Source organism: Delphinapterus leucas, chromosome 11 (genome assembly GCF_059928025.1).
Source record: "Delphinapterus leucas isolate spDelLeu-1000000601 "Yukka" chromosome 11, BTC_Dleu_Yukka2, whole genome shotgun sequence".
Classification (NCBI taxonomy): domain Eukaryota; kingdom Metazoa; phylum Chordata; class Mammalia; order Artiodactyla; family Monodontidae; genus Delphinapterus; species Delphinapterus leucas.
Window position 1 is genome coordinate 12482283 of NC_143139.1, and position 15529 is coordinate 12497811.

Consider the following 15529-nt stretch of genomic DNA (forward strand, 5'->3'; position numbering starts at 1 on the left):
TTTCTATTTTGCGTTTTCTAAATAGACTTTTCAATATTATTTTAGAGAACATTACCTTTGAAATAGTAAAGCAAAAGATTGTTTGTTTACACAAAGTCAGACCTCTTACTATCAATCTTGTCATTTTAAGTAGCCCATACATTGGGATTCACTCATTATATTTGGATACTTCCAAATATATTTTGGAGTAAAAGAAAGATCTATGCCTACTCAGTACAATTAATGAAAGGAGTTAATATATATGGAGACCACAAGAAAGAAAAATAATCCCTTCCCTCATTAGTTCTGCTGAAGCTGTTTAGGAAGAAAATGTTTTTAGAGTTTATGATTAGGTCCCTTCAAGTCCCCGCGTTGGTTCTATTCCTACCCAGGGCTGTAGGCAGTTTCATTTTGCTTGCAGTTAGGAAAGCCTTTTGATTTATGATTTTGTTGATTTCCTATTTTCTTTGACCACTGATGCACTTCTTATCAGAGCACATTTGCAAGTACTTTCTGTGATCCTCTATATTATCAAAACAACCCATCAATTCTCTTAAAAAAAAAACAACAAAACAAAACTATTGCCTAGTTGAGTGTTACTGGGTTTGGGAAATTTGTATAAAATTTATATTTGCCCGATGCTAGCCTGCTGAATTGTCAATTAACATCCTTGTCCATTCTCAGAGTTCTATCATTTAGTTATTCATAAATAAACTTATCCATCTGATAATGAGTCAATCACTGCCTTAGATAGCACAATCAAAGAAAAATCAGAAATCCAAGCTGTCCACTAGGAAGTTAGCACCTAGCTGGAAATACATGAATGAATATACTTAAAGGTATAAACTGACCTATAGCAGAAAGGAGATAAAAATGGGATACCATGAAAGTCGAGAAAAGGGATTAGTTCTGAATATAAAAATCAAGCTTCTTGAGCGCTAGTGTTTGAACAAATCTTAGAAGGATAGGGAGGGTGGTGGTACAGCGCTGAGGCTAGAATACAAAGCTCTGAAATTACACTCCTTGGGGTCAAATCCTAATTGACAACCTACACAACCATGTGCAGTTCGCTGAAACTTCATTCATTAATTTAACAAATATTAATGGATACCTGCTGTGTGTCAGACTCCCCTGGATGCTTGGGATATGGGCTGCATCAAAAACAGACAAAAATCTCTGCCTTCGTAGAGCTTGTATGCTCATTGAGGAGGTAGACAAGAAATAATAAAGATGAAAGTAAGAAGATTCTGTGGTGTATTAGCAGGTGATAAGAAAAAAACAATAGAGTAAAGGAGATAGCATTCAGGCATGAAGGGGATGAGAGGAGCCCTGGAAGGCAGGTAGGCCTCACTGAAATGGTGACATTTAAGAAAAGACTTGGGGCTTCCCTGGTGGCGCAGTGGTTGAGAGTCCGCCTGCCAATGCAGGGGACACGGTTCGTGTCCTGGTCCGGGAAGATCCCACATGCCGCGGAGCGGCTGGGCCCGTGAGCCATGACCGCTGAGCCTGCGCGTCCGGAGCCTGTGCTCCACAACGGGAGAGGCCACAACAGTGAGAGGCCCGCGTACCACAAAAAAAAAAAAGAAAGAAAAGAAAAGACTTGAAGGACGTGAGGAAGTTAGTCATGTATTATCTGGAGGAGGAGTATGCCCAGTAGAGGGAACAGCCAGAGCAAAGGCCCTGAGGCAGAAGCACGACTAGCAGGTTCAAGGAAGAGGTTCGTGTAGCTAAAGCAGAGGAAATGAAGGGAAGAATAGCGGGAGATGATGTAAGGTCCTATAGGGCTTCATAAGCCATTATCAGGACTTTGGCTTTCATTCTGAGCAGAGGGCAGCCATTGCAAAATTTGGGGCAGAAGATGTGACTTATATTTTAACATTTTCATTTTGACTTTCATGTAGAAAAGAGTCTGTATTGAGGCAAAGGCAAAAGCAAGTATATTAACTGGGGGAGCCAGCTAATCCAGGCAAGAGATGATATTGGTTCAATCCAGAGTAGTGGCAATGGAGGTAAGAAGAAATGATCAGCTTCTGGATATATTTTGAAAAAAGAGGAGTTTACTAACAGGATTTGCTAGCAAATTGAGCTTGGAATGGAAATGATTAAGAGTCAAGGATGATGCCAAGGTTTTCGGTCCTACCAAGAGAAAGGATGGAGTTGCCATCAACTGACATAGGATTCTAGGTGAGGGTTTCAGAGTTGGGGGAACATCAAGACCCCAGTTTTGGAAATGTTAAGTTGGAGGTGACTGCAAGTGCAGGTGTGGAGTAGGCAGATGAACATAAAAGTCTGATGTTCAGGAAAGAAGTCTGGATTGAAGATATACATTTGGGATTCTTAGCATACAAATGGTATTAAAGCTGTAGACTGGATGAAGCCTGGGAATTAAGCGTATATTAGAGAAGAGACCATCAGCACAATCTAATATTAACATTCTCAGAGAGAAAATAAAAGGTAATGGCAAAAAAAGAAAGACTGACAAGGCATCCAGTGGAGTGGAGGGAAAACTAAGATTGTGGTAGCTTGGAAGCAAGGGAAAGAACATTTATCAAAAAGAAATGGGGGCTTCCCTGGTGGTGCAGTGGTTGAGAGTCCGCCTGCCGAAGCAGGGGACACGGGTTCGCGCCCCGGTCCGGGAAGATCCCACATGCCGTGGAGCGGCTGGGCCCGTGGACCATGGCTGCTGAGCCTGCGCGTCCGGAGCCTGTGCTCCGCAACGGGAGAGGCCACAGCAGTGAGAGGCCCGCGTACCGCAAAAAAAAAAAAAAAAAAAAAAATGATAACAACCCCACATTAGTGGACGGTTAGGAGCAATACTGCAGTAACAGCATAGTGTCATAGGAAGCATGCAATAAATGTTAGCTCATAATAGTAATAGTGGAGGGAGTGGTAATAGAAGTAGAAATGAAAGTAGTGGTATTTATAATGGCATTATTGCAGGAACATCCTTGTGATGCATACAGCAAAATATTTAGGAGAAGTGATTCTACTTCAGCCAGCTGGTCATTAGAGCAGAGATTCTTAACATTTTTTGAGCATGATTCTCTCTGGCAGTCTAATGAAGCCTGTAGATTTCTTCCAAGAATAATGCTTTCTTTCTCAGTGCATAACATATAACACATAGGATTAAAAAAAGAAATTAATTATATGAAAATATGGTAATCAAAGTATTCAGAAAACAAATGTGTTATATGCTTCTTTATTAACACATTAGATTAATATTTAGTAGAGTATCTAAGCAATCTCATAATTTCATCAGAGTGATGACGATGAACAATATTTCAACATCGGCAGCAGGTCTATTGTAGAAAAATATCTTCAGTTTCTATTAGCAAATCTCACAAGTGCTGATGATGTTATTGGGGCTTGTTGCCTACTTTAATAATTGAAATAATTGTTAAATTTCAGTTACAAGTTGTGAAAATAAAGATGTACTTTTTTTTCCACATATGTTCATAGAGCCCTAAATTCTATCCTCGGACCCCAGATTACGAACCCTGGAGGTAGAGTAAAATAAATGCCATATACAGGAAACTGACATAGGAAAATTAATTGATGATATCTAACTTATAATACATGCAGCACAAAATAATGAAATGTTAGCGTATTTTTGTTTTTTAATAAATTAATTTATTTATATTTGGCTGCTTTGGGTCTTCGTTGCTGCACGCGGGCTTTCTCTAGTTGCGGCGAGCAGGGGCTACTCTTTGTTGCGGTGTGCGGGCTTCTCATTGTGGTGGCTTCTCTTGTTGCGGAGCACAGGCTCTAGGCGCGCGGGCTTCAGTAGTCGTGGCTCGCAAGCTCTAGAGCTCAGGCTCAGTAGTTGTGGTGCACGGGCTTAGTTGCTCCGCGGCGTGTGGGATCTTCCCGGACCAGGGATCTAACCCGTGTCCCCTGCATTGGCAGGCGGATTCTTAACTACTGCGCCACCAGGGAAGTCCCTGTTAGTGTACTTTTCAAGGAAGAAAGTTATCCTTAGAACACTCAAGTTAGAACAGGCAGATAACTGAAGTAATTAGCACATTATGCCAATGTCAAAATCTCTGCTTCAATTCTGAATAAGTCCATCAATTTCATATAGAGGGAAAAAATGAGATGTATGCACCCCAGTGAGCTATGTTATTTATGCATGATATTAAACAAAAGGTGGAGAAAGCATGAGAATTGTATTGACCTTTTTCCTCCACTTCTGGGGAAAAAAACTAACAGTATTTTCTCCTGACTCTGCGAAAGCCAATCTATTTCAGTCCGTATCACTCTTTTCCTCTCAAGTGATGAATAGTATGGGCATCACAACATGAGGGGAAAATTTTGAAGGAAGAAAACAATCCAGTTTAATCCACTATCATTACAGAGAGGAAATCAAAATGCTATAAAAACAAAAAATATTTGCTAAAAATGGAAAACCCTTAGTCTATCTAGGAGAGTTTCTACACCTTACTATTGAAGGCTTTGTAAAAAAATATTCTATCCCACATAGTTCAACGATTTATGTTAGCATCATGAGCGCCCTTTGGTAAGTGTTGTGAACTGAATCCTTCTGGCTTCAAATAACTTGATTTGGGTGTGTGCGCCCTTGTGAAAAATTGTTTTATTTTTCTATATTGCATTGTATCGGAAAGAGGAATACATGCAACTTATATTAGCTTTTTAAAAATTTAATGCTGTGATGATTAGCCATTAAAGGCTCTCATGTCAAGGTAAAGAGTGCTCTGTGAAGCACTAACCTTGATCTTGTGGTTCCTTTCCAACAGGGAGTGTGGAGCAGGAACTTTCGTCAATTTTGCATCCTTAGAGCGAGATGGAAAGCTTCCATACAACTGGTGAGTATTGTTTCCGAACAAGTCTCTAGATGGCTTACCTATGCTATGTGTGCTCTCAACTGATTGTACTATCTTTGGGCAATAGATGGTTTTGCCTGATTATCCTTTCATAATTTCGGTGATAGTAGACTTCAAGGTGACATCTACTTCACAGAGCATATTAGTATATATAAGTTTAATTCAGGTAAGAAGGAGAGAAAATGAGGTAGTCTGCTGGGTATTCACTATATTACACAAAGGACTGATGCAGTTGTACAAGTTGCCCACAACTGGGCTGAAGAAGGGTTAATAATACAGGAGCCTCGTGGAACAAGTGTGGTTGAAGGCAGGAGGGGAGACTCCAGGGAAGCAGTGGGAGACAGAGCAGCGTCTCTATTTAAAACTCACATTTCAGTGCCTGGGGATATGAGCTACCCATTCTGTTCAAAAATCAAGCAGAAGTATACAGCCCAGGGCTCTTAGCTCTTACACTTACAGGCAGATAAATATCAAAGCTAAGAAAGTTCCCTGAGAAACATAGCCTCATGTTTCTTTATGCTTGAGTATTAAGGAGGAAGGATGTATTCTGAGAATTAAGAAAGCATTGTCAAGAGATTGAATTTGTTGATGTTATACCTAACAGCGATCCATGGGAATTAACATACATATTAATATATTAATTAATATACAGAGCAATTAATACCCAACAAAATTGCTGATTAACTAACCACTTAATATGAAGCCAGCACTGCTTACGTGATCTAGTTTGTTTCTTTCACAAGCAACCATGCAAAGCACATTTAAATATATACATTTCATGTTACTCCTCAGTAAGTGATTTTTTTTTCTGTTTTCCTAACTCCCCCAAAATGGTTACTCTGACAGAAATAAATATGTAGAGACAGGAAATTTTAGCCGCGGAATTAATGAAGGAGGAATGGCCTTATTTAAACTGTAAATTCTACTTCCCTAAGTGGGACACTAGTTGAGATCCACTCTAGGTGAAAAATCTAGGTGAAATAGGATTCTCTTTAACCAGAAAATATGTTGTACTAGTCTAAAAGTTCAACCAGAATGGAATTTTGCTATTCAAATCTGATTAATTCAACTGTCAAGAGAAACCCATAAACTCTTGCTGGTAAAAAGTTAGAAAACATTTCTAGGTTTGTTCAAATGTAATTAACACCTTTTCCAAGATTAAGAGGCTGACTCACTGCTGTTTGTTTCTTGCCTGGCCTACCCTTAAAAAAGGCCCAGTCGTAGAGCAGTGATGAGGGGCCCATCTAGGAATTGATCCCATTATACCTGTGACTCAGGAGAGCTACGTATTGAGTAACTACACAACTGGTCACAATTTATGGAATTTATGAGAGAACAGTTATGGGAGAACTGAGGCAAAAGAGAATTCATTTCAGGACATTTCTATAAAATTAAGAAAATTCTCTTGCAGCTCTGGGTAAAGACAGTTTTGCCAACACTGGCATTTTCTCGTTAACTGAGAAGACATATCTCAGGGGATATTTGTAATAACTAAAGTGACAAGGTGACATCATTTTTTCCCCTAATTCTCAGAATAACTATAGGTACAACCATAGCCTATTTTAAAATCTGCATTAATAGATGTTCTATTTTAAAAGTGGTCTAAATATCTGAAATTTGATTCAAACCAGGCATTTAAAATTAACAGTCTGCATTAGTGTTAATGTGAAGCTAAGTAATTTTGCTCCTACTCAACTGAGTGTAAGATTAGAAACTAGGGGCTTCCCTGGTGGCGCAGTGGTTGAGAGTCCGCCTGCCAGTACAGGGGACACGGGTTCGTGCCCCGGTCCGGGAGGATCCCACATGCCGCGGAGCGGCTGGGCCCGTGAGCCATGGCCGCTGAGCCTGCGCGTCCGGAGCCTGTGCTCCGCAACGGGAAAGGCCACAACAGTGAGAGGCCGGCGTACCGCAAAAAAAAAAAAAGAAAATTAGAAACTAGACAGCTGATGAGCTACTTATTTTAAATGAATGATACGTGGTTGTCATACCGTACCTCTGTTTTAAGGATTATTTTTTGGAAGTGATATATTAATTTATACTTAAAATAATATAGAAAGTCACACCTAACAGTGCAGTTTTATAAGAATGTGTCCTGAAAGCTTGTTTACCAAAATCAGTATACACAAACTAACCATTTATACTCCATACACAAGCTGCTGTTAGCTATCAAACGTTAGATTTCTTAAAATAGGCTTAAGCATCGCAAGGGTAATACCCAAGAATAAGGCTCGAGATAACGGATGAGGCATTTCAGAGCCGAATTTAACTGAATGCGAAACGTCATCACCTAATAGCAGCTAATTGACACAAACCAAGTTGAAAGAAATATGTCTGATTACAATAAGATGTGAATAAAACTGATTTTGGCAATATTATAGCACTTAAGTCCTCACGTTTAAATGTCAGAGAATGGAGTATTTAATTGTAATTAACGTGCTTGTCATTTTAATTGATCCCAGTAGGTAATTTACTGTTCACAGTTTGTATTACTAACTCTTGCCACTTTTTCATCTTTACATCTGTTATCTATTAATGCTCACAGGCGTAGGAGTATATTTGCTTTCTTAACCCTGCTACCCTCATGTCTTTGGACTGATTATCTTTTGGCATTTTATATTAATCCTTGGTAAGTGATTTTTTTTTTTTTACTGTTTACAAAGTCTTTAAAAGTTAGCTTTCAAGAAGTAAACCAAAGGGAAAATCCTTTTTAATGATTTTATGTGTTTGAAGCATGTAAAATTATTAATTATGTATTGAAACGGATTAAAGCAGCTAATGGTACCAAGACGCTAACTATAATGTTTTCCCAACTGAATGTTCTTCCTGTGATGTTCTTGGCAAGCTTTTCTTCCATTTATTGCTAAGTTATTTGTTTCTTCATTGAGTCAGTCTATGGCCTCTCATCTGTATAAATGATGCCTTTCATTTTTCTCACCATTTCCATTGATTAAGCTCCCTATTTCCAAGAAGGAAAAAATGCAATCAGGTAGAGAAACCCAGAATACTATGTATTTGGGGCCTTCGTGTTTTTATAATAATGCTCACTCAGCGAATAATAAACAACTGACTGTGTGCAAGCCTCTTAGTATAGTCTTCTCATTTAATTGTCCACACACCTCTGCAGAGATTATTATCAGCACCATTTTACAGATGTGGAAATAGAGGTATAAGGAGACTATCTTAACATCATATGACTATATAGAAAATTCAGGTTCTAAACCCAAGTGTCTCTGAAATCTATTCTTTCCTCTCTAGAAAGCAGCCTCCTATAAATTTTCTTGACTTTTAAATCATTTTAATAATCAAATCTCAAAGAGTATCCTTTACAGTTTTTATAATATACAATAATAATGATTTTCAATTCTGAGACTAAAGTATCTAGAAGGGCTGTTTCTTTTTCTGAGCCATAAGTAAAAAGGTAGCAGTTTCCCAGAGGAAAAAAAAAATCATTATCCTTAATGTTAGTCCATGATGTTTAGGTACTAAATTATGTACAGACAGATCCAGAAACCTGGACAACTTAAGAAGGACTCAGATAAAAGCTATAAAAGTAGTTCATGGACTGGGGAAAAAAAAGTTCATGGAGGGTTGGGGGCGGAGTTCAAGATTTAAAGCAATCCGGAGAGTTAGCTATTCAAAAAGACAATTGATCAAACATTCTTTGGCTTCTCCGAGACAGAATAAATACAGTGGGCAAAGTTAGAATTTGAGTTGCAGTGGGAAAAGAATAAAAAAAGAACTTTCTCACAGTGGAGATTGTTAATACCGCAATCTGTATTTTCTTTAAAAGAGAGCTAGGTGAAAAACTTTTGAAATATGGTAGACACTGATGTATAAGCAATAAATTCAGAAGAATGTACTGGATGATGAGGACCCCTTCACCATTATTCTAAGTTGATTCTTAATAACAAGTCTCCAGTGTAGGACTTCCCCGTGGTCAACCAATATTTTAAGTACTTAACATCACATGATACACATAAATTCCATCTTGACTTTCAAAATATACATTTACTTTGAACTTAACATCTACTGATCATCCTCAAGTATTCCACCTATCATTAGAATACTTGTAGCCAATACTGTTAGCGTACCCTCTACAGATTTCAATTAAAACAAAAGAAAGACGCGTGTAATGTTATATTCCTTTCCCTACTTAATTCTCTGACTTTCTCATTTTCCATAGTTTGTTTTAAGCTTATATCAGGCAGGCCTATGCTTGTTTGTATGTCTTTCTTAATAGGTCCCCCTGATGAACACATATTTTGGAATTCTAGCAACTCCTTCAAGGTCTGCTATTTATAGTACTGATCAAATAACATGAGACCTAAGTTAGGGGGGGAAAAAAAACCCTGTAGTAGTTTTTAGAAGAATGGTCCTGAGGCTGAAAATGGTTTTCTCCAGGTGAGAAGAGAAGGCAAAACATAGAGCCCCAGGCTTTCTACACTTTTCGTAAACTACACACATATTAACCAATGAAAAGATACCGAACATAAACTGTTTTCAGCCCTAGACTTGCGCTCTGCCAGAAATAAAAGAGGTAAAATTCATGGTCCCTGATCCTTCAAGTCCAACTCAGTACTCTCACAAATTCACCCGAATTCCCTACTCTTTGCTACTTTTCTCTACATCTAATAAGTTGTGGGTATTCTCCCCTGTTTTCATTTCTATACAGTCTTTTAAAATCCTCCTCTAGATGTGTTTGTCTTCATATTTCACCCACCCGTTAACAACCACCCCAAGAAACAGAGCCACACTCTCTTTTCTTAACACTGCCCGGCTTTGTCTCTTAACTATCAACTTCTTGGAAAGATATGTTCCTGTTGATTGTCTAAAATCCACCTGATGCCTCTGATGGTTGTGTGGAAATCCAGAGACTCTCTACCTCATAGGTTGCTCAAACCTTTTCCCAGGTGGTGGCAGAACCGGTGTAGAGCCTACGTGCCCCATTGGCTTAGTCCCAAGATTGTATTCTGCCAGGATTTCTGACTTTATTGATCTCAGATTGTATTTCCTGTTCAAAGAAAACCATCTCAATTGGACCAGCTCTATCTGGATTCAGTGTTGTTGCTCTCTTTTGTTGCTATCATGGTCACCTCATGCCCTATTCACATTCATCTGTCTGTTTAAATCCCCAGCAGTTGGCATTTTAAGCATGATGCAATATTTAGTTTAAACTGCTCAGCTTTATGCTTGTTGTTGTATGTTCAATTCAGAGGACGACATAACTCTAAAGACCTTTTTTAAGATGTGGGGATGATTTTTGTTTAGCTCATGAAAGAGTAAGTAATGCTTAGGAATTTGTGGTCATTTAAAGTTTTTGACTTTACGGTTTTTGGTTTTAGTTTCTGTTTGTTTTTAACCACTGTGAACCCCACGTCTCTGCCATTGCCTCGTATTCCTCTTTGGAATGAATTTCATTCTGGCGGGCTTTCCAAGATGGTCATAACCATGAAGAACTTACAAAGAATGAATCTTAACTTCTTGACGTCATTAGGGTTTTGAACCTAATCTAGTATAAGGGAAAGAGGAAAGGTAAAAGAAGCACATCATCCTGTATGCATATATACTGTATGTTGGATGCGTGTTATTTATCAGTTATTCAGAAAATCTTTCACAATGATAAGATGATGTCTTCAACATCACCCAAAATGGTCACTGTGGCATGCACACACACGAGCTCTTTCCATAAAGTGCTAAAGTGAAAATTGCTAGCAACACCTGAACTTACATGTTTAAAAGTGAATTATCCCTTGATTTGAGTCTTAGGATCAGCACGGCAATTGAAAATGCAGGAAAATTCTATCAGTGTTGCTGTGGAGTCTCATAATTCAGTCCTGTCTTGTACCACAGCCTTAAGATACAAGAACCCTTTGGGATCTTCAGGAATTCAGCAAAATCTAATCAGAACAATGAAAGTTGTACACAAATCATGAAGACATACACTTAAAACAAGAGGTCATACAAAACGTGGTAGAATTTCATATTATATTTAAGGTTCATTCAATCAGTGAATGAGACTGAAAGAAAAAAATACTGCCTCTCTTCCATGAATCAGGTTTCCACACAGCTGTGGAATAGTAGTGACTTAATATTTCAGCACTGAATTTATTCAGTGTCACCCTACCACATATATTTGTTTCTTCCCAGTTTCCCTTAGTCTGTTTGGATTTGGAAAGGTTTTGTGTTTTTCTTTTTTTAATTTCACTCTGAATCACAAAATATGTTGGCAGCCTCCTGACATTATCAGAACTGTTCCTTATTATGCTAACATTATGTTTTCATCAAGCACTAAAGTAATGGGCTCCTACTATGCGAAGTAAATATAGGATTCCTAACGTTAACTAAATTAGCATCACAAGAGCAGAGTAAAAGAATTATTCAAGAGGTATACCATGACAGTGGTCTTTTGGGGGGGATGAGGGAGAGGTGAAGTAAAACTAGAATGTCTATTACCTCTAAATTCCAAGTATGGAAAACCAAGAGAGGATGAGGGAGAAAAAATAGGACAAGAACTATTAAAATGTACTGTCTTCACTCAGAATTGAGAAGAAATAAAAACTATCTGAAACTAGAAAAGGAAAACCAGAAACACCACTTGCCTTTATGGATATTTCCTTTGCTGCATTACTTCCTCTCCACCCACAAGTGCCATTTCCCCAGTGGGATCCCTCAGGAGCCCAAGTCTAATATCAAATCCTTAATTGCATCATTAGAAAAAATTGTGAGAATGACATAACAAAGATGTGTTGTTTCAATTCAATTAAATAAGCATTTATTGGCCACCTCCTAGTGTTCCATTAACTGTGCTCAGCTCTGGGGGACAAAGGACAGTCTAGCAAGGAGCACATATACAGCTGATGGTCAGACCACGTAAGAAATACTCATGAACCAAGTGCTATGAAAGCCCAAAGGAAGTAGTGCTTCATTCTGCTAAAGGCTTTCCAGAAATGCGGGTACCCAAGCATTCCTAATTTTCAATATAAATAAATATTTTGGCACATAAAAGTACTCAGATCACACCTGGCTATTTACTATCAATTGTTTATGTTCTGAAAGTCTGGGTGCTTCCATCAATATTTCAAGACCTTTGAAAATTACTTATAAAAATTGTCACACTCAATCATGTATCAATATCATTTATATAAGACAATCTAAACACAATAATGAAGCCTTCAGCAGATACTATCTTAGCATTAGCTAACTTAGGTCAGTTATCTTATGTGTTGGTAGAAAATTGTTCCCCTTTTAAAAAAACCCTAAAAATATAATAAACTGAAACATACGTTAGTATTACATGTGTCTGAGCTTGCAGACTAGCAATGAATTCAGAACAAGCAGGTAATAGGTATAGTTCCTCAGATAGCTGAAAAACTAGTTCAAAACTGAATAAGAACAACACCGTAATAGAATACATGACACGTGACAACACTGATAGCACAAATTCACATTCCCGATGAAAATGTCCGAAAAGGTTATTTTGTTCCTTAATTTAAAGACCATTGTGTCCATCCTCCCTCCACCAGTTCTCATCTTTATTCCCCGATTCTTTCCTTTTGCCTGTAGAATCTGGAGTATTTAGACAGGAAATACTTCTATATATTTACAAAGCACTTCAGCAACTTAATCACCAGGAGCAAGAAATTATATTTCTAGAATTCAGTTTTTTGGCAAATCTAGAACATAAAGTGTAGGTATGGCCCAGAAATCTAACAGAGTTTTAAAACATGAATCTGGAATTTTTATCATTATCTTCTCATTTAAGGGGAAGTAATTAAACAAGCATGAGGTATGTTTAATAAAAATTAAATAAAATGGCAGTGCCTGATGTAATTATTTAAAGTTCTTCAAGTTTAATCATTTTGTTAATCAGTTCTTCTGCCCAGATAAATTTGCTTCTCTTTTCTTAATTCACAGGAGTAAAAATGGTTTAAAAAAGAGGAAACTGACTAAGTAAGTTTTTCTTACTATTTCATTTAAAAATATTCTTTATAATGATCTTCACTTTCCAAACTGAAAAGTTTGCTGTCTTTAAATAGAAGGGATGCTTAAGAAAGAGGCAAATGCATATTAAAATAGCTAAGCTATTATGCGTAGGTGTGTTTACACATATGGATGGCAGTGACCACCAAGAAAGTGTACCAACAGAAACCATGTCAGGAATAAGGAAAATTCTCACCACGTGAAATCTGAAAAGGAATGGTTTGTTAGGAATTATAAGTCTTACAGAAGGAAGTCTACTATTCTAAATCTATAAGGAATCTAATATTTAGCTACATCAAAGTAGTACAAAAACCTTTGACATTTTGTATCTTCAAATTTCGTGCCTATTGCAGGGAAAGGCTGTTACTCTGTTGGATGTTGTAACAAATACTTGGATAAATGCTGTCTCAGGAAATCTTTATAATAAACAGAAAAGGATAAATACTTTAGCTAACCTGTGGTTTCACTTATCTACTGAACTGTTAGTCATAAGAGTTATAATTCTGATGGGTGAAAATGAACAGTCAGTTGATTTCAAAAGCCTAATTAGAGTATCACCTCCAGGCCTTTAGTTAAAAACTCTTCATATAAAGAGTGGACCATTCCTATAAATAGAGTTCATTCTTGATACTTGCCTGGGATAGAATATTGGTGAATTCATTAAGGAGGCAGTTAGGGGTCCCAGCCAAATCTATGGTATCTGTGCTAATGGAATACATAACACAAGAGAAAAATTGATGCAAAATATTTCTCTTCAGCTTTGAGTGACATATAATATTTTGGCACATATAGACGACAGAATAATTTTTCCCTAAATCTATTTCAAATCAGTACGGATTCTATTGGCATATATCAAGTGATGCAGGAGAGACGAGACCAGCCAAAGCAGAGGAGCGGTGCTGTCAGCCCAAAGGAATGATTTGACAGAAACGGAAAGACTTTCTTGCCCAAAATTATTAGTTGGGTTGTTAAGTGAAGCAGAGGCATAGACTAGAGCAGTTAGAGGACAGGGTCTTGGGACCAAAGGGGGGCCCAAGACCCAAGCAGAGAGGAGAAGCAGGATGTGGACCAAAGTTTGAGTGGAGCGTAGACATGGTGGAACCTGCCCACAAGCCAAAACCTCGAGTCAAACCAGCTTCCGCCTTCCCTCTTCTCATTTTCCTTCTCATCCTCCCTCCTTCTCTACAAACCTTTTTTTTTTTTTCCAGCTTCTAGCGTATTGTTATTGATAAAAGTAGAGAATGGTAAACTTTGTCTGTAAAGTAGACCCACGATGGAGAAATGGCAGTGGATCTGGGTATCAAGCAGTGGATAAGCTTCTACAAGCCATTTTTGAGGGACTCCTCCCATCTTTCCATTTACTTTCTCTTTACATTTTCTCTTTCACTCCAAATGCCCCCCCACTGCCACCACCCTGCTCCTTGGCTCTCCTTGCCCCTCCCCCCTTACCCTCCCCCCTTACCGCAGTAAGCTCTTACCTCGCCCCTCCTTTCCTCACCTCCTCTCCCTCTAAACCTTTGTCCCACTGATAGATCTCTGCTCCTTCCCAGTTTTCTTTCTCTTCTCCTTACCATTCTCCTCCTCTCCCTGATGTTCATTCTTCTACTTCCTGGGTCCTTCCTCTGACTCTCTTTCCCCTCTCCATCCTGCTTTTGCTTTTTCTAACCCCATTTTCCTCTTAATGAGATGAGAACCAGCCTCATCAAGTCCAACTTCAAGGTCAACGCACTGCCAAGACAGCAGGGAAGGATCACCCCACCCCGCCCCCGTTTAGCTGTTTCTTTTGGAAGGGTGGCAAAGTTGAACGAAAAAGCTTTTAACCAGGAGTCCTTCTCCCTGCTTCTACCCAGGGTTCTCCAGCTTAGTAGCCCTGAGATCTTGAACTACTCATTTGACTATCTCAGCCTGGGTTCTCTGTGGAGTTCCATCTGGAGTGTGGGGCTAATGTCATCCAAGTCTACCTTAACCATCAACCCAGCAAGATGACGCATAAGAATATTTAGGGTGTCTTAAGGGTACAAGGCATTCATGTTATCATTATGAAGTAAAACCATTAAAATTTGAATGTATTATCTGGGAGGTATAATACCCTTAAAAATCAACTAAAATCTTAACATAAATTAATCTATCAGATTAGCTAATCGACAACTTTGAACAAATATCTATCATATACTTTGTATTTGCTAATAGGGCATAAGACCACAGATAGATGATATAAGCTAAGTAATTTGCAGCAAGACGAAGGGAAAGGTCAAGTCTGTACACCCTGTCAAGGTGGAAAGGCTTGGGTTAGGTGACAGTGCGGCATCCTAAAGAAGCTCAGGGAACAGGTTGGCACGGGTAGGCTCTAGAAGAGATAAGCAGCTAGAAAAAACCACAGGAAATAAAACCGAATTCTTATTCAAAAAAAAAACAAAAAACAAGGAAGAAGGTGAGCACTTCTGCTACTGATGTAGAAACATAAACTCAGATGTGTTACTTGATTGTCCTGAACCATTTTGCTATGCAAGGCTCTGAACACAACTCTGAGAGAGAGAGAGGGAGAGAGAGAGAGAGAGAGAGAGCGCTCTGAGAGCTCCCTGGAGAAATGTTTCCTGCCAGGACACTGCCTTTGCTCTGGGAAGACAGTGCAGCACAATTCCTTACACTTGTAAAGCTGTTTAAACTTCCATGTTTCTGTAATCTGTAACATACTGTGTGTCAACCTTGTGATGTAGGTATCACTCTGA

At 38.5% G+C, this 15529-nt stretch overlaps 1 protein-coding gene across 1 annotated transcript in view; it reads left to right on the top strand.

Moving 5' to 3' along the window:
- PTPRO (protein tyrosine phosphatase receptor type O) overlaps window positions 1–15529 on the top strand; it is a 117279-nt gene that overhangs the window by 72237 nt on the left and 29513 nt on the right. Inside the window, exons 16-18 of the mRNA XM_089920073.1 lie at window positions 4734–4802; window positions 7363–7446; window positions 12735–12770. Of these exons, the coding sequence (XP_089776199.1) occupies window positions 4734–4802; window positions 7363–7446; window positions 12735–12770 (189 nt within the window). The remainder of the gene's footprint in view (window positions 1–4733; window positions 4803–7362; window positions 7447–12734; window positions 12771–15529) is intronic.